The 27,400-nt window shown below is 39.8% G+C and overlaps 1 protein-coding gene across 12 annotated transcripts in view; it reads right to left on the reverse strand.

Annotated features, from left to right (window-relative positions):
- Slc8a1 (solute carrier family 8 member A1) overlaps positions 1–27,400 on the reverse strand; it is a 459,309-nt gene that overhangs the window by 161,864 nt on the left and 270,045 nt on the right. For 4 of the 12 annotated variants that reach the window (XM_041631004.1, XM_041631003.1, XM_041631001.1 and 1 more), the window contains exons 3-6: positions 3,981–4,087; positions 716–736; positions 273–290; positions 151–165 (exon numbers count right to left, since the gene is read on the reverse strand). In XM_041631004.1, the coding sequence (XP_041486938.1) occupies positions 151–165; positions 273–290; positions 716–736; positions 3,981–4,087 (161 nt within the window). Of the gene's footprint in view, positions 1–150; positions 166–272; positions 291–715; positions 737–3,360; positions 3,465–3,980; positions 4,088–27,400 lie in introns of all 12 variants that reach the window. The other 8 variants (XM_041631010.1, XM_041631006.1, XM_041631012.1 and 5 more) reach the window with 5 other exon arrangements.

The following is a 27,400-nucleotide window of genomic DNA, read 5'->3' on the forward strand; positions in this document are numbered from 1 at the left end:
ACACACACACACACACACAGGCTGTTGTTAATGTGTAAAATCAACCAAAGGATAGTAAGGGGCACACTTAAATAGTAATTCGGGTTACATTTGGTTTGGTGTTTAGGCTATCTGGGCAAAAGTAAGAACTTTTAAAAGGCATTATCTTACCATACAAGTATTTTCCTTAATTAAAAAGAAATAAAAGAAGAAAATAATTTTTAAAAACTGTATTATGTTGACATTGACAGAAAAACTATAATTAGGTGGTATTAGACTTGAAAAATTCATACCTGTTAATGTGAAGCCACCTAAAAGAGAACAAAAGAAAAGAAATGTCATAATTTAATTTACATTACAAATAACAAGTACTAGTGACATTACGATGCTTGATAACCCACTTGACTTATGAAAATCTGCCAGATTTATAATTAAGAAGAATATTAAAAGTTCAGTCATAACTGAACACATTCTCTCAAGATTATGCAATTTAGTGCATGATTGTAGTTCTTGTGAAATACTCGAGGAATCACTGGCCCTCTAAAATGTCTATATACATTAAATTAAAAATGTGATATGAATGGTTTGGCTTCAACTAAAATGAGGCCAACATTCTTAAACAAACATCTGGCCAGTCCACAGACAGAGATAATAATCCAGAGTTACGGTATCATCTCAGAGAAGTGGAAAACAAGCTATGAAAATGGAAAGGAAAAGCAAGAAATGAAATGCTTACCAAGCTCACTCAACAACCCGGCTGTGAAGGAAACAGACAGAGACAAACACAGAATAAGAGAACAAATGAATAATGAAAGAGGAATATTAGCAGAAAGAAATCCAGGCAGTTTTTGCTAGACTGGGGGAAACCATCCCTTAAAAAATGTGTGCACCCCTATTGAATGCAATGTTGGGGACATTTCCAAATAAATGACCCCAATAGGAAAATTTCTGTGTGATTGAAAAAAAATCACCTTATATTTTTATTATATGTCTCTATGTATCTCATAAGATATTTCTCCCACAGTTGTTAGCAAACAGTGCATACAAAATCTAGTGGGAATATTGGAGACGGTAATCTTTAACTCGGTTTGGGTTGGGCCTCTTCCAATAAATACCACCTGAGGGCTAATATATCAAATGTTTGGAAGTTGTTAGTGACTAAAGACCTCAATTTCTTCTTAACAGGTAAAAGTCCCCAGAAAAATCCTTCATATTACCCTCTTGGAAGATTTTGACCTGGGTAAAGATCTCTGTGCATATTTTACTTAGAAGATATTTTGACTCCTTCAAAATCGGGTACACTCTTTAAATTCTCAAGTCCTAAGAAGCCCTAAAGAGACATTTATTTGTGTGCCTTTGTCAGTAACTTGTACATGTTAATAAGCTGACCTGGATGCTTTTTACTTGACATAGAACTCCAGAGGAGTTGACAGAGTGAGGAATGTGGGCCCATCTATAATGTAGCTGTTTAGATTATATTCTTTAAGTACAACTGGGACGATAGCACTTTAATTTTAATAAAAGTTAATCTGCTATGCAAGTCAAATTAAAGACTTCCGGGACTGTCTACAGGAATATTCCAAGTGCCTGTTTTCAGCCCAGTTTCCCCTGTATATTGGTAGTGGATGCAGAAGGAACCTAGGCAAACGATGTCGGTAAGCTTACTCATACTGAGAAAAATTCATTTGGCAGGTATAAAACAGGACAGCACCATCAAGGAATTTTAATTTGTGTTAATATGAGGGCATATTTTACTAAAATGACAATCAAAAGAGCTGATGCCAAGACACTCCTCCTTGAGATAAAAGACAGCTCTTTGGAGGCACACATTCAGAACTAAGTGCTTCTTCCCAGAGGCTAACGAGGCATCTTTGATCCCATCTTAAGAAGACATAGTTGTTTTGAAGTCTCTTTTCTTTCTGTTTACTGACTATGGGACTTATTAAATGAGTTGCATTAAAATGACTCCCAAGTGATTCTTTTTCCATTACTTCTGTTGCCATTTTGTGCTTAAGTCAAGCATGGTAGAAAAAGAACTTTTTTTTTCTCAGATGTACTCTGAGGTCAGTGAGTTCTTGGAATGTGAGATTGTATTTCTGCAAATGATAAGCCTACACAGGAATTGGGCATATAGACTGCATTTCTTGCCCCACATTTTAAAAATTAAATGAAATTCTCCTTTTCTATTTGAAATTGAATCTATTAGAAAGTAGGGAATAGTTCAGATCAGAATTAGCTTCTCTTTGCAAATGTTTCTAAAACTGCAAGACCCTACAAAACCTAATTAACAAAAATGTTAAAAAATCTTATAACTATAAGAATAACACTTCAATTTTTTCTTATTACTATTCATATTAAAATTGTATTAATTCTGTAAGTATCAAAAGATTTTTGAGTATGGGTAGGATTAGTGTAAGTCAGGGTTAAGTGTTTACGAAACTGATGTCATACATATGACTGTGGTCTCATATGTATGGGTCCTTTATTTGTTAGAGTTTATTATTATTATTGTTATTGCCACTGAGAGATGATCTTGCTATGTAGTTCAGGCTGCCCTTGAACTTTCCATCTCTCCTCCTTGAATTCCCAAGCACTTGAATCACAGGCATGTGCCATCATGTCTAGCTTTACGGCTAAGTGATGTATTTGATGATACAGAAGATATCATATCAAAATAAGGACATTGCATATTGACAGCATGAGTCTTAAGGCTCCTTATTCTTATTAATTGCTTTCTTAAAGGGTGGAGCTGGACAGATTGGCACACACTTCTCAGTACTTTGGAGGTTGAGGCAGGAGGATCAGCTCCAGGCCATCCTCAGCTACATGAGACCTTGTCTCAAAAATAAAAAAGACAAAAAGAAAAAAACAAGCCCTCCCCAAACCAGATTCTCTAAGAAGCCTGATGACTGAATTTTCTGTAATTTCTTATAAGTTGCTATGAGATCCATGCACCCTTCTCATCTGCTTACGAACATTCAGGTGGGCTTGCTTTTCCCTCTACTGTCATTGGCAGGGTATGTCAGGCTTTATTGAAGGGTGAGTGAACCTTTGTAGCTGCGCCTTTAAGTGGCTCTGAAGTGGCGGAAAGCAGAGGGCATTCTCTTATCTCCTCATTCCTGAATGACAGAAATTCTTTCAGGATTTGTTAATAATATTTAGCAACTCTGGTGGCAATCAAGGTTAGTCAGTCCTTCCTGGAGAAAATGGGAATTGCTTGGTGAACTTCTAAGGGACGGGGAAAGAACCCGCTAAGCTTCGAGGCAATGGAGTTTAGTCCTGGAAGCCGAGGAAGAGGAGAGAGCCAAGTGTGAGAATAGGAAGACAAGAGAGGGAGAAGAGGACACTTTCTCGCTGGTATGTCTGTGTATACCCTCACACCTTTTATTCCTCTTCTTATCCATTTTGGCTCCTCAAGCACAAGGGAGAAACTGCACTCTTTCTCATATTCCTCACGATCAAATATTCTAATGGTAATGATCTTCCTGTGGGGACACAAGACAAAGGCAAAACAAATGGTTGGAGTCACACACTCATGCTCTGGATGTTCACCAAGCCGAATGTTATGATGTTACGGAGAGAGAACTGGCAGCACATGACCTTCAGGCGTATGTAAAAGGGCATCTTGGTTGCTCTGCACTGGTCTCCCCTGAGGTTTCTGTGTGAATGGATTGCTTGCATAAATCCATCTGCTTCTTCCACAACTAAGAAAGCTGGCTTAGAATTTGGACATGGCAAAGTATCTGTGCCAGTTTCCTCAGCTTGGGAGGCCTGATTGATTTTTGCTCAAAATTAACTTTCAGACTTGCACGGTGCACAGTGGCCATAACTGGCTCATGGAGCTACAGTTCTGGCCAGCTGCTGCCAGCGTGAGCGCTATGCCCTGTTACATGCGTGCGGAGGCATGTGTGCATTGTCAGTCATGTTCTGAAGAATGCAGGCGTCCAGGGAGGCACAGGCAGCAGAAGCTGTTGGACTCAGCCCTGGAGCTGCTCCCCCACCTTTCTTCTCACTCATCTCCACCAGGCGGGGCTCTCCGAGCTCAATGTAGAAGGTCTTGTTTTTCTCATACTCCTCATCATCAATTACCTTGACTTCAATTGTTTTGCTGAAACAGAGAAGAACAGAAATTGACGAACAGGGGAAGAGGCATGCAAAGGAACATAGGCAGGAGGAAAGCAAGGTTAGAGAAGTCACCGAGAACATAGTTCCTTGCCCAGGGCCACAGAATTAACTTGGGCAAAGCACAGTTGTCAACATTAGTAAGCTTGTCATTGGCATGAGAAAGAAAAGCAGAAAAACAGATTCTAGTAAGAAAAGAAAAAAATGCTTATTAAAGTATTGAAATCTTGTGTTGTCTTAGCTGTGTCCTGAAAGCCAATGCTTTAAAGCAAAGTAATAAATTACAACAGGGCCAGTGAGACGTTTCCATGGCTAAGGCACCCACTGGTGTCGAGTTCTACCCGTGGAAACCACCTGCTAGAAGGAGAGAACTGACTTCAGCAAGTTGTCCCCTGACTTTCACCCATTTGCCATGGCAGGTACACCTCCATACATACATATCCACACTCCTCCAACATATACACAAATAAAAAGGGAATAAAAACACAATAAAATATTAACAGACATGTTATCTTAAGTGGTGGGGTAATTTCCCCTTCTCTGTGTTTTACTTTATTTGCAAGCATTATATTTTAAAAATTTTTGATGCGTTTATGACATAATTACATTATTTTCTCTCTCCCTTCTCCTCCCTCCAGATTCTCCCATATACTTCTCTTTTCTTAAAAAAAAAAAGTCATGGTCTCCTTTTCCATGTATAACATGTGATTCTACATATATAATATCATATCATATCATATACACATACATTTTCATGTATATATACACGTGTTTTTATTATATTTAATGTATAGTCTTAAATATAGAAAGACAACCTGCTCAATCTGCATAATGTTACTTGCACATATAACTTTTCAGGGATGTTCATTTGCTATTAGACAACCAATTGGTGTGTTCCCATGTGTAATATTTTATCATTACATTTTATTTTGATTAACATAATATATGTGTAAAAGCATTACAGAGGAAAATAAAATCTCTTCTATCTTTCTCCCTGGTATCTTAGAATCTAACTTGTTTAAGTTCCTTGGACGTTGTTCACGTTTTGTTTACATTCCTAAAGATGGAAACTATTTCACACAACCGTATCAAAAGTGTGGTGGCAGGGAGGGGACAACTGCTTATGTAATTATTTTCATCCCGTGCCAAGCTGAATTTCAGCTTTCATTAAACTATGACATTTATATTTTTTTCAACTTCATAAATACATTGTGGTGTTTCACGGAGAATTATTGCTGCAATCCAGCCTTCAGAAATGTATGCCCTATGGTCCTATGGCTCTGAATGATTGATGAGTAGACAGGACAAGTGCAAATATTATGCAAATCTAAACTTCTCTAATGATACCAGACATAACTCTTGTTAAATCTGAAAATAGATTATTCTAATATTACCTTTTAACTAACAAAGTTTAAGCGTGGTATATATTATAATTTACCCAGAGCCTCCTAAATACTGATTTAACAAGATTTTGAAAATAACATTTACTAAGATAATATCTGATTAAAGTTTGTGAAACAATAGGTTTACATAAACAGAAAGTTTTAGTGATATGGAGATTCTTTAATTTTGGTAACATTTTCTGAGTCTTTTAGAAGGAGATGTGTCCACAATCTTGCTTTTAGTTCATTGATGAAATCTGCCAGGTTTCACTTAGGTACAGGCTTTCTAATGATCATTTGTCCTTTTATCCTAGCATGAAGAAAAGAATAAAGAAGTTCTCCGAATTTCCCAGCCCCTTGTTCCAAATGTCTAACTCTTTCTTTGTAGGTTCAACATTGGGAAACGGAGACCAGACCTTGGAGCCTCGTATTGTCCTTCCCTTTCCCACCTACAGAACATGCATGACACTTGCATCCCAATGTATCCCTCCCGAGAAGCCAGGGCTCATTTGTGTTCCAAAGACCACAACAGGTGAACAGCTAGAAATAACTCTTGTTAACAATAATCTCTTTCAGTGTAGATATTAATAAAACTATCAAGAGTATGGTATATATACATATACACACAGCTCCTGCCTAATTTTTAGAGCATGTTTCTAGATTCCACCTATTTAATATATATTACATATTACATGTGTGTATGTGTGTGTGTATACAAACCTGGCACTTGAGAAATTCCCAGGAACCCACTGGATGACCCCTGGTAAGACCCTAAGCAATAGTGGAGAGGGTGCCCAAACTGGCCTTGTCTTGTAATCAGATAAATGACTATCTTAAACGTCATCATTGCACTTTCATCCAGCAACTGATGGAAGCAGAAGCAGAGACCCAATAGCAGAGTACTGGGCTGAGCTCCCAAAGTCCTGCTGAAGAGTGGGAGGAATGAGAAAAAGAGCAAAGATGTCAAGACCGTGATGGGAATACCCGCTGAAACAGCTTACCTGAGCTAATGGGAGTCCACCAACTCTGGTCTGACAGTAAGGGAATCAGCATAGGACCAAACTAGACCCTCTGAATGTGGGGCAGATTATGGGGGCCACTGGCAGTTAGACCAGAATTTATTCCTACTTCTTGTACTGGCTTTTTTGAACCCATTCTCTTTGGAGGAATAACTTGTTCAGTCTATATATAGTGGGGAGGGCTTTGGTCCTGCCTCAAGGCAATGTGCTAGACTTTGTTGACTACCCATAGGAAATTTTACTCTTTCTGAGAAGTGAATAGGGGTGGGATGGGAGAAGGTAGAGGGAGTAAAAACTGGGATTCATATGTAAAATGAGAAAAGAGAGTCTTAAAAAAAAAACCAATGAATTAATAAATTAAACAAAAAAAAAAGCAGCAAAAAAAAAAAAAAGTCAGTTGACCTGACAGTTTGGGATATTTAGTTGTTAATTTACATTTGGAAAATCCAAAATACTATAAGAAGCCCAAGAGGGCTTATATGCAGCAATTCTGGAAATGTAGTTTCTTTCTGAAAATTAGACAGTATCTGTTATTTTAGGTTAGATTAAATTTACCATTCAAAATTTGACCAAAGTTCTCTCTTTCTCTTTTCCTTTTCTTAACAAACTTGTTCTTTAGGTATTAATTTCTATTTTTCATTTTTGCAATCTTAAACTGGGATTGAAAATCTGTCCTGAAACAAGCAATGTCATGAGAACAGGCAAGGAAATGTGAAGGAAACCAAAAGCGCCGTGGTAGTTATTGTCCTTCGAACTGATGCTCAGCATTCATTGTAAAGGCCCTTCACAGTAGGGAGCATCACACTTGGAAGCCCCCAGGATAACAAGTCAGGTTGCAATGCTTTTACTTCTTATTATATGACCCATACAGTGTTCCCAGTCGCACAGTGTCACAGATATAATTGTACTAAAGAAACAAAGAAAGCCTAGTTCATATACATGCAGTAGCCTTTCTAGAGAGCCAGTGTATAAGAGAGACACTGATTTACGCCCAAGTGATAATATGACAATTTATGCAGTACCCCCGAATCACCCACTGACATTTTATTTGTTATCACTGCAGAAGGTCTTCTTCTACCATCATGTGCTAGTTAGTCTTAAGTGCCAACTGGATACAGTCTAGCCTAGTCGTCAACTTGATACAACTTTGAAGCAGCTGGGACCCAAGTTTCAATGGAGGAATCACCCAGGTCAGGTTGAACTGTGGGAATATCTGTGGGGGACTGTCTTGATTGTTAATTGAGGTGGAAAGACCCCGTACATGTCATGGGCTGGGCACTCAACTACGTCACAGAAGTGAAAGCTGGAAATAATAAGCAGGTAGTGGGGGTGCATTTGTTTCTCTCTGTTCTTGATTGTGGGTGTGATGTGATTAACTGCTTAAATCTCTGCCTCAACTTCCCTGCAATAATGGACTGTAGCCTGGAATGCTAAGGTAAGAACAGACCCTTCGTCCCCTACATTGCTTGTAGTCAGGGTACTTAATCATAGTAACAGAAATGAAACTAGAACATATTGCAATAGCTTTATTTTCTATACCCCAAGACGATAGCTACAATAGCCCATAAAACTTGTTTGAAATTTATCATTGGAGCATCTTTATTCATCAGGATCAGAATTCTCTGAAAATATTTCAGCATTTGGCAACTGAGATATGAAAAACTATATATATATATATAAAAGAAAATATCCACATATGCCTTTCTAAAGACACCTAGAATAGATATCATTTGCATAACAGCATATCATTTCAACATCATTAGAGACAAAATCAATAATGCCCTTGGCAAGACAAGCCGTTAAATTATATATTGATTTAGCTTCTCTAGTACAGTAAAGCTATTAATAGGAAATGTGATTATTAAAAGCCATTTCAGTTAATCTAAAGTAGCAAGATGAAGTCAGCCCTGAGTTAATTCTTTAAATCAAGACAGAACAGTCAGGAATCATGGCTTGTTATGTTCACCTTTTACTTCAGAACAGAAGGTTGCAATGGTGAAACCAACCAATATAATTTTCACGAGAAATTCACGAGAAACTCCCTACTCATCTGCTGTTTCTCACTTAGTAGAGTCTAAACCTTGAAGACCAAGGTTCCAGCTCATCTACCACAGAGCATGCTGCATGAGCTGGGACTGGTTTAGTGATGCCTGCAGCTAGACTACCTGGATAATCATTGAAAGCATGCTCCCGCTTCCCAGGATTTGGCAAGAGAAATGGAGTCTCAAGGATCAGGGGATCATGAAGTCCCACTGACACACCAAAACCCTATTATAGGATGCTCCTGGCCTTTCTGCTTTGTTCAGCCGTAGAAGGATGTCAGAGAAATGCTACTTCTTTCAGTTGACAGGATGACAAAATCAAGCCTGAAAGAGTTGGGTAAACATAGTCCTTTAAGCAAGCAGAACTCGCACATTATTGCTCTGATGAGGAATGAATAGAAAAACAAGTGCCTTGCTATTCTCAGCAATCATGACTGTGTTCTAAAGACAGAGAGGAGAACTCACTTGATCCTTTCCATCCTTGACTACAAAAAAGGCCTTTTCTAGAAATGAATAAAACAGTAGAAAAATCTTACGATAACAATAAAATATTTCTCAATGGAACCAAGACGTTTACAGAAACTGTTTTCATTTCATTTTTCTAAAGATTCAGCTATGAAAGGAGTTATTTAGTTGAAAAAGACGGATCATCCCTTCTGATCTTGGTGGTACCTTTCATGTACACACACCAGTATGATTCTACTTCTTAGTCCCTCTTATCTGATGCCTCTCATAGGACACAGCTTCAAACAGACTACCAGAGAGTCTTGTGGTGAGTCACTGATGAAGGAAAGAAAGTCATGACTTTCTTAGTAGTGGTTGAAACAGAAAATCTCGTTAAAATATATTTTAGTTTTCATTAAGCAAGAGTGGCATTCCTATTTCTTTTTTTTTAAATTAATTTAAATTTTACTTTGTCTTTCTGTGGCTTTATTTTTCTAGGTCTGCCCTTGGTGTCAGAAGAAGATGGCAAGAAAAAGATGAGCCTGGAGATTAGAGAGAAGGAATTCCTTTCCAGATTCTAACACTGAAAGTTTCACTGAGAACATCACAGATTTGGATGCATCCATACCTTCCCCCCTTAAGATTTATCCTCATTTAGGCACACTCAGAGGCGAGTCGAATCAGGCACTTTATATTTCTTAATCCATAGGTCTTCCTGACGTTCCTAGAAGTAATTCTTACTTCCTACAATTTACAGAGGAAATTAGACTCAAAAGAAGTCAGTGGTAGCCAACTTTAGTTGTTTATTTCCTGAACTGGCTTCAAGAACCAACTCCTTTGAATTATATGACCTACTGCCAACCACCAGGTTCCATAGTCAACTATTCAGAAAGTTTATGACCACATTAAATAACGGAGACCATTGTTTTAGGTTAAATGCAGACTTGTTATTTTATTTTTACATTCACAAAGACTTCTTGTATGAACAAGGATAGAATTTCATTTCTATTTTTGAAAGAAATACAGTCTATGATGGCTGGATGGCTGCCTTGAGAGGTTAAATCTTTGAAGAAGAGATAAAGCTTTAATTGGAAAATGTCATGTAAACACATGGGGCTTCACCAAAACTGAGGACTGAGTAGCTGAACAGTAGGCTTAACCTCATTCAGGGCTGCCTGATACAACTGGATAATTTCAGGTCCACTCCTGTCTATCAAAATGAGTATCTAAATTTCAATGTTTCCAGATGATTCCTATGCACGGTGAAGTCCAAGAAGCAATGATAAGAAGACCAATGAACTCTTTGTTTTTTTCTTTTTTTTTTTTTTTTTTGGTTTTTCGAGACAGGGTTTCTCTGTGGTTTTGGAGCCTGTCCTGGAACTAGCTCTTGTAGACCAGGCTGGTCTCGAACTCCCAGAGATCCGCCTGCCTCTGCCTCCCAAGTGCTGGGATTAAAGGCGTGCGCCACCACCGCCCGGCTGACCAATGAACTCTTAAATTAGATAATAGATTAAGGGGTTGGTGAAGGTTGAGTTTGTTCCAGATATCCCTGCATGTCAAAATCACCTTGGATCATCGCAAACTGTCAATCTCTGGTTTCACTCCAGATAAGTTAAATAAAACTCTTTAGTTGTGGAGACCCAGTACAAACAAAATTTTAAAAGATGTTTCAGATGATTCTAATATTTGGTCAGGGCTGGTAACTGGCTATTGGCCATATAGACTGTGTGGCAATATTTTGTTTGTGCTTTAACAAATAAAGCTTACCCGATGATCAGAGTGTGGAGCTAGCCACAGTTAAGCCACAGAAACCAGCCAGTGGTGGAACACACCTTTAAGCCCAGTACTTGGGAATCACACACCTTTAATCCCATCATGAGGGAGGTGGAAAGAGAAAGGGAAATAACTGGGCAGAGAGAGGAATATAAAGAGGGAGGAGACAGGAGCTCACAGCATTCAGTCTGACGATTCATAGAGACAGGACTGTCCATTCAATCTGAGGATTCACTATTGGTAAGAACTAGCAGCTGATTGCTAGGCTTCTCTGATCTTTCAGGATTTCATGTACTGCTATATCTGACTTCAGGTTTTTATTATTAAAACCAATTAAAATTTGCACTACAAGAATGTGTATCCTGGTGTCTAAAAAACTGCATTAAAAAAAGTGGGAATAGATATCACATACCATTATTGGCTTGGTGTTAATCTGTGTCTTTCATTTCAGTAGTGATCTTTTTATGACATTAGGTATATATAGAACGGATGGGATTGTGAGAAAGTCCCAGACAAAACAAAACATTACACCTAATGAGCAATCTGAGTTGAAACACAACACAGGAGTATTGGTTTTGCCTTTCGCTGAATTCTGTGGTGTACCTGGAAGTTGTCTTTCCTCTCAGCAGGCAACCTTCATGACATAGGTGAGAAAAATTCCTTTGGCATCCAGGCAGCTGTGCTTATGCTCATGAAGAACCATTTCCCTCTTAGCAGCAGATAGGCATTCTGTCACATGTTTTACACAACGTTGTTTGTCACAGAGTAAATAAAAACTAAGATGTCAGTGGCACCAAAGATGGTGCTGTCTCCTCTCTCTTCCTGGTTCCCCAGAAAGACCATGAGTCTTGTGCGGAGGAGGCCATGGAGGAGGCCATGTCGGGGGAACAGGGACTTAATGCACATGCGCACTCTCCTTTCACACTTAGAAGTGTTGCTGGACTGACCATAAACATCCCAGCAACTTCTCAAGTCACAAGTGAGGTCCGAATCTCCGGGACCTGAAGTGAGTCGTCAGGAGAGCATCCCACAACTCAAAAAGACACACAGACTGCACACCCAGGGGAGAAGAATCTGAATAGGTATTTCCCTAAAGAAGAGATTCAAATGGCTAATACATGCATGATTAGCCGCCAGCGAAAATCAAGTCCAAGCTGCACTGAGATACCAACTCTCACCAGGATGGACGTGATGAAACCGATCACATGTTAAGTGAGAACGTGGAAAAATTAAGATCTTCATCCACTACCAGCAGAAATGCAAAGTAGTACAGTGAACAGAGCGGAAAGGTTCTCAGATGTTTAAAAAGAGAGTTGCCACAGGGACAACAATTTCACTTCTAGGTGTGTGGAGTCACCACAGAACCAACAAGTCTACTTCTAGGTGTGTGGCAAAGAAAATAAAAATTGGAAACAAGGCAAGAATTTATCAATCAATGGATGAATGAAAAAAACAGGATCTATTTACAAAACAGAATATAACGTGGCAATGTAAAAGAAGGACGTATTGATATATACTAAAGCATAGAAAAACTTTAGAAAGCATATTCAGTGAAAACAGCAAGGCATTAAAGATGACATACTGTATAAGTCCATTTGTGTGTGCGCATGCATGCGTGCATACACACACACACACACACACACACACACCCCAAAATTGGCATATCCAGAGACAGAGAATATATCAGAAGAATTTCTCTAGGTTGCTAAAATGCCATGGGTGAGTATGGGGTTTTACTTTATGGATAAAGTTGCTGAATTTGATATCAGTGATGGCTGCAAATTCCGAGGACATACTAAACCCACTGAATTGTATACTTTTAAATCGATTTGCTGCTGTGGTATCTGTGGTTTACCTCAAAGAGCCAGTGCTGGGGAAAATAAAAACCTGCAAATTTTATGATATATCAGTCTTCACAGAGGACTGTTTTCTTGGGTGAGAAAGTGTAAGACTATGTAAAACTTTCAGTAAAGCCTCCAATTTCTGCGAGTATTGCCAAGAAGAAGCTGGGGTGCAGCATGCCAGGAGACAGGGCAAGCCATTTATATCAAAGTTAAGTACCTTGCCTGTGCCTGTCAGCTCCACTTCCCCTCAGACCAGGGTCTCAGCAGCATCCTTACTGAAAGCTGCCTGCTTCCCTCAGCAGCAAGAGCTGCCAGCCTCCTTTGACATGCTAAGTATTTCTGGTGGCTGTTACCCCTGGTCGGGCTTCCAGGGCTTATTTCCTTCCCCAGGAGTCTAAGGTTTTATGAAAATGCTAGGAACAGCACTTGTTTGAAAAGGAAAAGGCTCTAATCATAGGTTATGTCTGCCCTCCTTTAGGAAGCAGGCGCCACGCTCACTCACCACCACAGGCCCTCTCTAGCTCCTTTGTTGGCATTCATTTCTCTCTCTCCACAAGGAGCAAGAAGATTGCTCTGCATGGCTTAAATTCCTGTTAGACGTTAAACTTTTCCCTCCTCTCCCAGAATTGATCAGTGAGCTGCTCTTTGATTTGGGCTTAGGAAAAGGGAATGAAAGTCAGAGGAGACTCCTGAATAGATATTAGCCATTTTTCCTTAAGTAATCTATATCAACTCTCTCTTCTTGTAAACATTCCAGATATGAACAGGTTGCTATTCCTATCTATATTAGTACTCTTAATTATGGTAGGAAGCTAGGGAGAAACGTTAGGCACCGACACCTCAGGGAATTTAATATCCCACGCCAAGATGGTGGCAGGAAATGTACCCATGATTCCATCTGTTTATTCTTTTGGGCGAAAGCATGCAAAAGAAGCTCTTATGATCGGGTTCCTCACTTGGCTCTGGAGCTTTTTTGTTTAGGTAATTGAGTGGGTTCTACCTGGCTTCTCTCAAAACATCGATGAAACAGTTTATTAAATGGAAATAATAGACCTCACACAGGGCAATTATGATGTGTTTGCAGTGCTGTGATGAGTGTTATTGTTAATGAAGTTTGGCTGATGGAGCTCCACAGGTTGTCAAAAGATCATATGGTAAATAATTTTGTAAAGGGTAATAAATGTTAGGCTCTTGTTATTTAAGTATGGTGGGGACAGAGGCTCAGTGGTACGACATTGCCTAGCTGGAAAGTAGTGGCCAATCTTTGAAGTTCTTCTTTGCTTGTCTGCCCAGTCATCAAAGGGGTAATTGGAAAATGGTGGGGATTAAAGTCAGGAAACAACAAACAAAGTAGGGGGCAGTCCCCCCAAATCCACTCTCAGCAACAGCTCTGGACCACACCCTATATACTGAGATAGCCAAGTGCAGGACCCTGAACTCAAAGAAGCAAGTAAAACAATGTCATTATGATTAGCTTCCCAATTCCAGCTCTGCTGGGTCCTCATTCACCACCAGTCGCACGTCAGAGAGTCTGAAGTCCCTCTTCCTGGAGCTCCTTCTCTGAAATAGAGCCTGGCAAATAGTGATGCTGCCAGTCTGTCATTAAAAAGACTGAAGATGAGAGTTCCCGAAGTGGCTAAATCAAAGTAATTCTCCAGGACTGTCATTTGCACCCTGATCTCTTTCTCCTTGTTAAGTGGTAATTGAAATCATTGCTTCAAACAGAGTGCGGGACAAAGACAGCTAAAACCTTGCTGCTCCAGGGAGACCAAAGGAATGTCCAAGGATCCTGGAGTGAAGATTTTCCAGATCAACTTGCCCTTTTTTATTTTCCTCTGTTCATGTTTTAAATGAAATGGCAAGTACTTGATATTTTTTTTTAAAAAATTGAAAACAGTAAATAATAATTTATCCTTTTATTTTTTTGCTTCTTTAGCTCTCAGTTATAAACTTTAGTCTCAGAAGATAAAGCCAACATCTTGGCTCATGTCTGTAATCACAGAAATATGGGGGTGGAGGCAGGAAGACAGAATTAGCCTGGGCTACATGGCCAATAGCATGTCAGGTTGGGTTACAACATAAAACCTCGACTCTAAGACAAAGTAAACAAAGTAAAAACAAATTTTTAACAATCAAAATCCTCCTAAAAACATGGAAGCAATTTGAGAAACTCACAAGTTATCCTTCTTGAAACAAACAAACAAACAAACAATCAAGAGAACCCATGAGCAATGGTCCTTTCCTTGGAAGATAGCTTTGACGATTTCAGGTGATGCGGCAGGAATACAGAGCCACTGTTCCAGTAACTAGTGTGTTAGACATTCTAATACCTACCGAGTTCTGATCTAATTTGACAGGATACCAACAAAACTACACTAGCAAAGTCTATTAAGAAAAAGAGACAAAGGTATCCTGGAGACTGTCCATAACTTTATGATATTTACATATTAACCTAATGATTACCTTACTCAGTTGGAGTCAATAATCATCAGTCTTAAGGGAGTAAATGTATAAGGAGCCGGGGATTGTTATTAAAGGCCACATGCTAAGACAATTATCCATTCAGTAAAAAATAAAATGGATCAAGGATCAGACAGAATGGTTGACCATGATGGTTGAAATTTGACAAAATAGACCTTGGTCCATTTTTAATACTTAACAGCATTTGTATTGTAGACTCTATGAGAGAGACACACTTTGAACATAATGATGAAGGACTTTCAGCATCTTCAAATGTATTCATGGATCAGGGGTGTAACTTAAGGACAGAATGTTATCTTAGCATGTGCAAAGCTCTGACTTCAAACTTCAGTAACTTCTCCTCATCCTCAACATAGCATTCCCTAATTGGTTTTCAAGATGCTATATACTTCTGTAATATGACATTGTTTGCTGTACTTGAAACTGGCTTCTCTAGAAAATATTATTTCGATGAACTCCTCAACATTGAGGCTAATATTAAGAGTGTCTTGTGGGAAGCTAGGAGTGGCAGTGCACGCCTGCAATTCCAGAGTTTAGAAGCACTGAGAGCCTGAAGCCAGTCGTGGGGACATGGTAAGATTCTCAGAGTAGGGGGAAAATGAAGGGACAAAGAACATCTTTTCTATGCCAAATAATACATTTCTTAGGTTCAAGTTTAGAAACTAATATCAGTCCCTTAATTTTAATCTGCCATGGCCTTCTTTCTGTGGGTGGTACTCTTTCCCTTTTGGCCTATGGGCCACCAAATTGAGAGGGGAAGGAGCAGTAGTGGCAACGGAAAGCTTTGCAGGTGGACATGAGCACAAATGGAGACATCCCTCCAGGAGGCAGATTTCAGTGGATCAGATCAACTTTGTTCCGGAGTATAAGGAATATACAGGATTGGGAGCCTGAGGACAAGCCCGAATTTGCACTAAGCGGTGTGTGTTCCTATCACAAGGCTCGTAGCACAAGTCTAAGTTATTATATGTGTGGCAAGGGAGCCTCGTAGCAGGGATCTGTGTCAGGGTTCAAGCTAAAGATATGATAAACATCTGGTATAGAGACAGAGATCTGGTTTAGAGACAACTTTCAGACAAGTCAGTCCTCCAGACTCAGGGACATTCTCCAGATAAGGGCAGGTAGAGACAGGAAGATCTGCTTGGGGGAAGAAGTCCCGTGTTGCTGAGCTATTGAGATAGGCTGCCAGGCTATGGAGAGACTGCAACCTCTACCAGCCAACAAAAATCTTCCAACAGCCTTCTGTAAGAACTTAGAATAAAACAAAATTGATAAGGCTCAACTACAAGGAAGGCTATTTCCCCAAGCTTTCTCAAAAGCCCTCCTTCATCAGCATTAGACTTTTCCCAAAGATTATTGCTTTTAGACCTTATTTCATATATATATAAAATGCTCAAGGTAGAGAGTTTCTGGGGAGAACAACAGGAGGATTGCACTCTTGGAATGTTGCAGGTCAGCCCCAGGAATATGCTGAAAACATCTCAGGAGCCTGCTTTCGAATTATTGATAGATCAGTTGGACTTTCTTAGATCTTTAAACTTGTATTCTTCCTTTTGTTATTTCCTCCCTTCCCATCTTCATAACCACAGAAGACTGCAGCAAGCTAATCTCTCTGCATGCACTTGCATAAAATATGCACAGAGACAGACACCAAATACTTTCTTGAACATAGCGAGAATAAGCCAGGAAGCCGTGAATTGATGCTGATTTTCAGATTCCACATTTCTGTTCTGTGACTTCATGTGCGTCCGTGTCCACATGTGTATCAAATCATGCCTGCATATGTTTAAAATACATGTGGAGATCAGAGGACAGCTTCCAGCATTATTTTTTAATGTTGTCTATCTTTTTAGAGACAACGTCTGTCATTGGCCAGAAAGTTAGCAAGTAGGTAAGGCAGGCTAGCCCGTGTGCCCTGGTGGCGTGCTGCATTCTCTTCAGTGTTCACTGCCATGTGCAGCTTTCCTAATGCAGGATCTTGGGATGGAACTCAGGTCCTTGTGCTCCAAGGCAGTTGCTTTTCCCACTGAGCCATCTCATCTCAGCTCTCTTTGTTTAGTATTTGAGAGCTACTTTACATTAAATTAAGCTTTCCATATTTCTGTTTAAAAACACATCTTGATTTTAATTCTGTATTTCATGGTATATACCCATTGTTTATGAAAAATTAGGTAACAGAAATCTTGGCTAACAAGCAAGGTGTGAGGTTGGAAGGCCAGGTGGGGTTCAGTTTTGCTTATGGCAAAGGAGTCTTCTAACAAGTTCCTAGGTGAGTTTAAATTGTTCTAATGTTATTTTCCCATGAGTAATTAATAATAATAGTAGTTATGTCAATGGGCCCATGATTCGGAGCATTTCCACATTACTGACAAGGTGAAAGGACTTAAGAAGCCTTCTCAGTGGCAAGGCTCAGGTGGCTGGCTTCTTGCTTCCTATCTCCTACCTGTATTTACATTTGTCCTTTACTCTTGAGGCTCAAGTTCCTAGACTGTGAGGCAAGCACAATAATAGTATTTATTGCATCTGATTTTATTATGCACTGAAATATTGTGACAGGTGCCCTTTTTCACCCTGAAAGACATTGTGTCAAGTGAAGAACTGGGTCTTTTGCAACGGGACTGTCCATGGTCTCGTGCAAATCACTTAATCTTTTTCTTATTCCTCACCTATAGAAATATAATTCTTCCATCATCAGGCTGAAGAGGGTCCGATGAGAAAAGCAGAAGGGACTGGATGCATCGCAAGCACTCATTGACAAGAGAATAAACAGCTAAGGGAATAGATGTTAAGAAGTTCAGGAAAGTTCCATTCCTAACATCAGGAGGAATCCATGAGAGACACATTTGTTTTCTCAAATCGGATATTCAGGGTAGCTTTTTAGCTACCTTTCCCTGAAAATCTAAACAAAACAAAACAAAACAAAAACTAATCTTGCACTTGAGAGACCCCCATCCTTGTTTACCCAAAAGACGGTAAGTTGCCAGTGAGCCCCTGTCTGAATCCTTAGGTTGAGACTACTCACATTCTTTCTCGCTAAGCAGAATCATAACAATGTGGACAGCTTCAAGATAATGTGTGTTCTTTTGCTTAAAACATTTTCTGGGTTATCTAGGTAAGTACTGGTTTCTTGTTAAGATTTAACAAATAGAGAAATGGAAACAACAAATTAGTTAACGGTCTCGATGTTGGGGATCACAGGTGGCAAGTCCACCGTCTCAGGTGGTGCATCCACTAAGTGACTGGTGGATGGAGGGGATCTGTGATTGAGTCTCTGGTTCTCTCACCTGGACACTTTGAAAATATTTAGCTCCTAATAAATGGAAGGAAAATCTTGAGCATGTGTTTTTCTTTGGCTAAGCTATTTGGCATTAGGCCTTCATAGGCGACCACTCTCCTTTTGGTTTTTATTAATATCTGGAACCTTTTTTGGCACTATGGATAGTAACCTCCTTCAGACCCTCTTACTCCACTGGTTTCTATGTCTTAATTTCACCATTTGGAAACTCTGTGTGTCCATGCGTAAGAGAAGACACCTTCTCCTTGGTTACTACTAACTTTTGGCTTTAGTTTTGGGGGGAAGGTTTTCAGGATTTAGTTGTCAATGTTGTTTCCCCAGAAGGCCCTCTTGCCTACCTCAAAAAGCCTCACGTTTGCTTCCTAACAAATGATTCTCTCTAAATCCCTTGCTCTGCCAAAGCCAAGCCTCCTGTCTCTATTTTCAGGTTATCGTCAACATAGCATTAGGCGTTGCCATTCAGATTTAGCCTTTGCCTTCCTAAATGCTTCATTTTCTAGTCTAGAAGAAAAGAAAAATCTCCCAATCCTTATCATGGACATCCATGTTCGCCTCTCATTAGAAAGTGAAGCAAATTGATTTTTTTATTTGTTTACTTTATGTTTTTTGAGACAGGGTTTCTCAGTGTATTCTTGGTTGTCCTGGAACTTACTCTGTAGACCAGGCTGGCCTCCAACTCACAGAGATTTGCCTGCCTCTGCCTTCCAGGTGCTGGGATTCAAGGCGTGGGCCACATCACTCTACACAAATTGAAATTTAATGAAATCATCCAATATCTCAAAACTAGTGGCCCCTAGACTCAATGTAAAACTCATTTCCAGACTCTACCTAGATCCATGTCAGGTATTTGAGTACTTGTTACTCCAGGTTTTTCCTTTCTGGCTGCTGAAGGCAAGCTTACCACTATTGGTAGCAAACCTTTGCTGAGTCTCCCCCTTTCTAAAATTAAGTACAAGCTCATGCTAACTTCAGAAGGAACCACCTTTTGGTTGTTCTGTTGGTTCTGTAATCACTGTCTTTTCCACACTGTCCATCATGCTGAGGGGCACTTTATAAATTGAATGGCTTAAGCAGTGGAAGTTTGGGCTTCCTAAAGCATGGACGGCTGTATAGAATCATGACTTACAGTCTTTGACCTCCCTCCAACAAATGCCCATCTACAGACACATCAATGAAGAGCGAAGGAGAAGTAATAAACACTCAAAACTAAACCATCATCATATCAGCATCCCTTCCTTCATCCTGGTGCATGTTCCTGCGTTGTTCTCTTCTTACAGGGACCAGTGTTCTAGTGCATCAACCCTCACCAAAAACTAAACAAGAAACCCGAAGGTGACTTATTTTCTTGTGGTAAAAATGGTTAGTAACGGTATATATTTGTATGTGTATGGCACTTAGGAAACAGCTTTCTATTTTTAAAAGGGCCTTAATTTTCTTAATTGAAAGGGACTAATTATGGAAGGAATTGGCTTTGCAATGGCATCTGAGGATGCTGAGAGGGCGCCTGTTTGACAAAGAGGCCTCCGGAAGAGCTGATAACAACACATAAGAATTAAAACCAACATCAATTAGGAATCCAAATTGACTTTGCAAACCCAACAGGCACACTGTGGCCGCTGATTGAACTTCCCAGTACAGCACCTTGGTGGCCTTTATGACCCTTTCTGGGTATCCCGCTCACCTAAGAGCGAAGACTCATCATTTTCAATCCCTTGTTCTTAATGGAAGGGACTCAGGGCACTTTATAGGGAAGACAAAATTAGCAAGGAACAATTTAGCTGTTCAATGGTTAGAGAAATTTGAAGCTTAAAGTCAAAATTAGCAAAGCCAGAATGGACTTTATTAGCTTTGAAGGGAAAACAAGCTTTGCTTCCTCCCGCACCCGCCTTGTTCATGGTCTTTGCTCTAATGGATGTTTTCCCCCAGTTAAGCTTTAGAGAACCACAGCTGGCTTATAAAATGCCAAAACATGACACTGTTTAATAAAACTGAACTATTGGGCCAAACACAGCGAGGAAGTATTTGGTAAGAAATTTGTCAATTAATTATCGGCTTCTTTCTGATGTGGCTACATTTCAAGTGTACATTGTAGGGGGGACTTTGTAAGTGGCTTTTAGAATAATTTCGATTTATTATGGGGTATACAGTTTACTTAGGGTCCAGAAAACAAATATTCATTGTTATTTCAGGATTGAGGTTATATTTTGAAAAATTTGTAGGAAGTCTGCATTATTATTATTGCTATTATTATTATTTTGGTTCAGAGAATTGTGTGGGCGGAGCAGACATTCATCTAGATTTGTAGCTTTCAGAAGTGTGACCTTACCTAGTCACTTTCCATGAATTTCAGTTTCATAAAAAAATGAAAGGAGGGAAAATAGATGCAATTCACAGCCTTAATATCAAAAAAATGTAATAGCAAATATCGGAAGACTTTCTCATTTAAAACAGTCTCAAATGTGAAGGGCCTTTGCGATTACAGTTCAGCTACTTCATTTTCTCATTCTGTAACTATGTTTGCTCAGTTTGAATTTGACAACCCTTTCAGTAAACTAATACTCCTTCAATTTCTTCCAAAAAATGCATGGGGAAATAATGTCTGAGGGGTGAAAGATTCATTTTGGAAAATAAGGGCTTTCTATGTGGATGCAAACGCAGCAACACCTGATGCCTCCCCACGCTTTTGTCCTGCCCCGCTTTGGAGTTCTATCTTATATTTATAGAACCAAAGCCTCTCAGAACTGGAAGCGGCAGGTACAGAGGACTGACAGAAGACAAACAAATCCCTCATTAATTATTCATGATGATGACATCATATTAGATTTTAGCATTGGTCCCAACACATCTTGTAGAACTGAATTTAAGTTTGGGTTAGCTACATAACCCAGGAAACAGATGTCATCTAAGGGAAGGTTTGAAGTGATTTCTCAGAGGCAGGGCTAATATTGTGAGCAAATCCTAGTAATTCAACAGAAATAGGCCTGCGGTTTTTATGTTATTTGGTTTTTGTGTTATTTAGAAGGTTATCGTAGTTATAGATTTCCTTCTATATTCAGTGGCTGTCTTGGTATAATGTTCATATTCCCTTTTTTTAGTGGTTTCCCGTGCATCTGTAGGATAATCAAACTCTCTATTACAGTTTTGACGGGCTCTTCCTTCAAGAAGCCAGGCTTCCTGAGACAAGAGTTTAAAGGATGGTGAGACTGGAAGGGGAAGGGAGAGGTTCTATCATATCGCTACAAGATCCATCAATTATACAGCTCTGGAAATTTACATTGCCGAATTATGTAAACTGTCTGGGCAGTGCCCCATAGTCAACAGTAATGACATTATCCAGGGACCTGACACCGTATACACTGTGATAATTAAGTCTAGGGCTGATTCCTGGTAATTATGATTGACATGACTGAGCTCACTGTTATACATTTGTACTTGAGTTTTTCTTCTTCCTAATCTGTGATGGTTCCTTACATTTCTCAGCAAGGGCAATCAACATAAACTTAACGATAAAAAAAATAGTAGGTTTGTTAGTCTTGATTTCACCAAGTAAGTGAGCACTGACTGGTACATGATGATTCAAGCTCATGGCATGGGTCTGATTGGGATAGGTCAGACATACTTATTAACCATATGTCAGATCCTATAGGGTGTTTTACCCTTCATCCATTCCATAAGTCTTTACTAAGGATAGGATTATGCATTGAGCCTATATTAGGTGGGAGTGTGAGTTCACAGATTCGAGGAAGGACTGACACGGACAGCAAAGATTACATAATTTTCACTTGTACTAATTGTAAGTAGGCCTCTGTTTTATGGAAGCACAGAGGAGGAGGAGGGGCTTTACAAAAATCAAGAATAAATCGTTTGATGCTAGAGAAGAAAGTTCTTCCAGGCAGGAAAATATTCAAACGACAACATATGTGTGTGTGTGTGTGTGTGTGTGTGTGTGTGAGAGAGAGAGAGAGAGAGAGAGAGAGAGAGAGAGGCAGAGACACAGACACAGAGAGAGAGACAGAGAGAAATACAATGCAGCATGACACACACATAAGCTGAAGTCTTATTAAAAAAAAAAACTTAGTACAAATGATCAGGGCAGTCAGGTGGTGGTGGCGCATGCCTTTAATCCTAGCACTTGGGAGGCAGAGGCAGGCGGATCTCTGTGAGTTCAAGGTTAGCCTGGTCTACAAGAGCTAGTTCCAGGATAGGCTCCAAAGCTACAGAGAAACCCTGTCTTTAAAAGCCAAAAAAAAAAAAAAAAAAAAAAAACCAAAAAAAAAAAAAAAAACCAAAACACCCAAATTATCAGGGAAAGAAAAGCACCTGCTAAACTGGGCGGTGGTGGCGTATGCCTTTAATACCAGCACTCGGGAGGCAGAGGCAGGCGGATCTCTGTGAGTTCGAGGCCAGCCTGGTCTACAAGAGCTAGTTCCAGGACAGGAACCAAAAAAGCTACGGAGAAACCCTGTCTTGAAAATCCAAAAATAAATAAATAAATTAATTAATTAAAAAAATAAGAAAAGCACTTACTATATACAAGCAGCCAGTTCCATTTTACTAGAGTTTATCACGTGTCAGGTCAGAGATTGGTGAGTGACGTTTAAAACAACAACAACAATAACAAAATGAGTTGAAGGCAAGGGAAATACAAAGTCACGTGGGTACAATTTTGTAAGAAGGGAAAAGGGGTCTTTAAGATTATGGACTACCATGTCTGCTTCTGACCTTTGGCATAAGCGTTCAAAAAGAAGGAAGCCAGGAAGCATCTACATAATATTTAGAGAAATTTTTGGCTTCTTATCTTCCAGTCTGACTGCCAGAGCTAAAGAAATAGTAGGTGCCCTAATTTTGTTTCTGCAGGTTCTGATTCCTGAAAACCTGCCTGCAGGTTAGAGAAAACAAATTGAATTTCCACAAATCGCTCTCTTTGAGCTCTTCCTTTAGTCTGCAAAGATCCATTTCTCATCACAAGATGGAAGAAAGGAAATACACATTCTACCAGAGAAAACACCAGTCAGTGAATTGTAAACTGACCTGATTTGCATGAGCAGAAAATCCAATTATCTAACATAAATTCATGTCTGAGCACATATTTCATTTTATTTTTATCTACCATGAGTGGTTTTGGCCAGCTTTTGACAAAAATGTTGCTTGGCCATATGTATTAAATTTTCAAATTAACTTATCAAAAATTGAAATATCGAAAGTCTGAATTACATGCAAGATTGCAATCATATTATTTTATATAGTACTGACAGAGGAGCTGGTGAGAGAATTATAACCAAAAATTAATGTAACTAAATGATAAAGAAAGAGGTGGGAAAAGGGAGGTAAAAGAAATATCATTCTCTTGATACAATGAGTAGTCACACACAAACAAACACAAACAATAGTCAAGTTACTCCGTTGGCAGTGTGGCGTGTGAGGGTTAGAAATGGGATATAGGAAGGGAATGAACCATCTTGGGGTCAGTGATGTCAGTAATTTAATATTATAGGCAACTGCAGTTCAAGAAAATTTAAGGCATGAATCACACGCCATTTTCTCCTATCTTTTCTTTGTTTTTTAAAGTTATTGGTAGAGAGGGGCTGAAGGCAAAGTAGAGAACAAGGGTTCAGGAGGAACAGGTAATGCCACTGCCAGACCTAGGTGGGTCTGCCCCGTCACTGTAGAATGAGGCTGATTGAAAGTAGTTAAGATTAGAGTGTGACTGGTCCCTGGAGCAGAGCAGGTTGTTGGATGTTAGGCATTAATAGAGAAGATCCATTCCAAAGATGTACTCAGAAGGCATAGGCCTATGCAATAGGTGGAAGCCAGGTAAGCTGCCTGCTGTGATAGTCAAGAATATAGGCACTGTGATGTCATGGAACTGAGATATGAAATAATACAAGGCTGCACATAGGTAGCACCACATAGCAGAACATTGTCACAGCCTGGGAAAAATGGCACCCCTCCAAAGACACGGATGACAGCAAGAATGAGCCTGAAGATGAGCTGAGTCTTGAAATCAAGCCAGCAGGATGGAAAGAAGATATAAAATCAAATTTGACTTTTACATGGATTTCAGAAATCTGTGAATTCATTGACTTTCCCAAGTTTTTCAAAGAATAGCTGGGATGCACAGAAGTTCCACACATTTGGAAAGGAAGATGGAATTTTGGAACGGGCATGTAGGCTAGAATTTGTGATAAGCAGGCTTTCTAAGATGCCAAGGGCCAGAAGGTTAGGGGAGAGCTTCTGAAGTTCCTTTTGGCCTAAAGCAAGGGCAGCTGAGGTGGGCTGAGGAAGGTTATTGGGATCAATCTGGTGTTGTGAGAAGCAAAGGGAAGGAATAACACTGAGAAAAAATTTGGAGACAAACCGAAGCAGTCACAATGTGCCTTTTTCCTGGACATTTTCTCCCCGACTTGCTTAAATCTCTTCTCTATGGTTATCTTTTGCTATTCAAAAGATATTATCTATTTAAGTAATGAGTCTGAGCATGGGAGATGGGGAACAACATAATTTAAAAGATTAAGGGACTGGGAAGATGGAGATAATAAACCGTTTCCTTGATGTGTTTCATCCAAGTCAGGATGGGCTATGTCTTAAAGAACTTACAGAGCACATGTTTGCAATGAAGATGAAAGTCTTCTAGGAGAGTCTGCAGTGTGTCTGCCATGCACATTGAGGTGGCAACTGAGGACACTCATGCATTGTGTGCAGACTGATTTTTGTTTCCCAAAGAATTAACAGAATAAGATGTCCACAGAATGGGAAATCTTTTTCTTGAATATTTGCTGGAAACAGTATGCTAAAGAGGGATGGTAGGTAGAGAGGTGAGGCTGTGGAAGGGAAGAGGTTGGCCATAGGGACACTAAGCAATTGCAGAGTTCTCAGGAACTGTGGGGTGTTGGGTAGGGCATGTGGGTTTCAACTTAGAGGCTGTAATAACGTCTTGGCCCATACTTTAGAAATGAGGCCAAAGAGTTGATGTGTGTTGTGATGGAAGGGGCAAGAGCCTGAAGTGGAATATTGTTGATGCATTCAGCTTTGCAATATAAAAGAGGAGGAGCTGTAATGGTTGGTGATTTTTAAAAGAAGATGTGAAAAAGAAACTAAAAGTTAGATTAATAATGAAGAAACAGATTCCCAGTAAAAATTTCCGATAAAACCGCCTCTGAACTTGTGTGGTTCTGAGACTATCTTAGTTAAAGATTTTATTGCTGTGAAGAGGCACTATGACCATTGTTTTCTTATAAAGAAAAACATTTAATTGAGGTGGCAACTTCCAGTTTCAGGGGTTTAGTCCTTTATCATCATGGTGGGACATCTCAGAGTGCAGGCAGACATGGTACTGCAGAGGTAGCTGAGAGTCCTACGTCTTTGATTTTAGGGAAAAGGAAGTGAACAGAGACACTGGGTACAACTTGAACATATATGAGACCTCAAAACCTGTCCCCCCGCAGTGATACACTTCCTTCGATAAGGCCACACCCACTCCAGCAAAGCTATACCTCCTAATAGTGTCACTCCCTATGAGTTTATGGGCACTAATTACATTCAGACTGCCACAGAGACTTACAATAAAAAGCCGCACAGTATTAGACCAGTGGGTCTTTTGGATCCAGAATTTTCTTTGGAGCTTTAAAAGCAAACTCACAGGGGCTGGGGAGGCAGTTCAATTGCTAGAGGCTTACCTACTGTGCAGGAAGCCTTGAGTTCTATCCCCAGCACTACATAAACTGGGCATGTGCCACTTTGCCTAGGATCCTAGAACTCAGGAGGTGGAGGCAGGAAGACCAGAAGTTCAAAATCATCCTCCCACCTATAGTGGGAGCAGGAATAGCTTGAGCTACATGAGACCTTCTTACAACAAACACCACAGATGCCTTCCCCTTTCCCTGCACTCAGAACCTCTGACAATGTAGTAGGTGGAAGGTGAACAAGAGAAAACTCCAATACTAAAGAGCCTCCCTAAAATCTAAGGTAAAGACCCACTAACAGGAATGGGGAAAAAATCAGGTGAGCTTCTATTTCCAGGTTAAGAGGCAAATAACATTAAGAGAAGAGCTTCAAAAACCGTAGATCTTTCTAGGTTTATTATTATTATTATTTTATCATTCTCTGCTTTTACATAGCTCACGAAATCAACCCTCTTCCATAATACTTTCTTACACTGATCAGATACCATGTTCAGGGAATGAAAACAGAAGGTGCTTCTTGTAGATTTTATTTTAACAGAAAATTCTCCAACTCATCTTCTTTCAGCATATCGATTAGTGGTAAAAGTCAGTTTATTATAGGATAGAATTATTAAGTCCACAGAGTATTCTTTTGGGGGTGGAGAGGGGCTCTTTATGGTGTATCAATTTGTTCCACAACAACCTACATGTATAACTTTCTGTCAGAGGATGTCACGGAAGTGCCCTATATATCCCACACATCAGCAGCTGCCAATCCAACATGGCCTGGCACATCTTACTGAAGAACTGGACCAGGCTTGTCTGTCCCTTCTCCACGCAAAGCTCTTTCCATCATTTGCCGGTTAGAGGCCTGATGAAATAATTACCAGGCAATCATTCATCAGTGATACATCTCTCGTGTATGAGGGAGCCGTGTTTCATGCATGCGGACAACTGCATTATTTTCTCTAAGTTCAGAGATCATTAGCAGACCTGACAGCTGATGGATAGGGATGGAACTATAACCTTATTGGGCACAGTCTAAGGGTAGAAATGAACCAGCAAATCACAAATGCCAAAGCCATCATAGAGAAAAATGTTCCCTAAGAAAGGCTTGCCAGCTTCTAAGCAATCAACTCATTCCTTAACCTATCCACTGACTTTTATGAATGAAAAGCCTGAGAAATTCACTTAATTAAGCAGGTGGTTAAAAGAAAGAGAGGTGTTGTGTCACATTAGCAGGAGCTCTTCCTTTCATACCCTCCCACTCTGGCTGGCAATCCCGCGCCTCTGACAGGTGTGTTCTTGGGTCAGCTTCCACTTCTTCAAATCTCTAAGCAAGGAATTTCAAGTCCAAT

Source organism: Microtus oregoni, unplaced genomic scaffold, assembly GCF_018167655.1.
Source record: "Microtus oregoni isolate MIOR12 unplaced genomic scaffold, Mior012 000036F_ref0000092, whole genome shotgun sequence".
NCBI lineage: Eukaryota > Metazoa > Chordata > Mammalia > Rodentia > Cricetidae > Microtus > Microtus oregoni.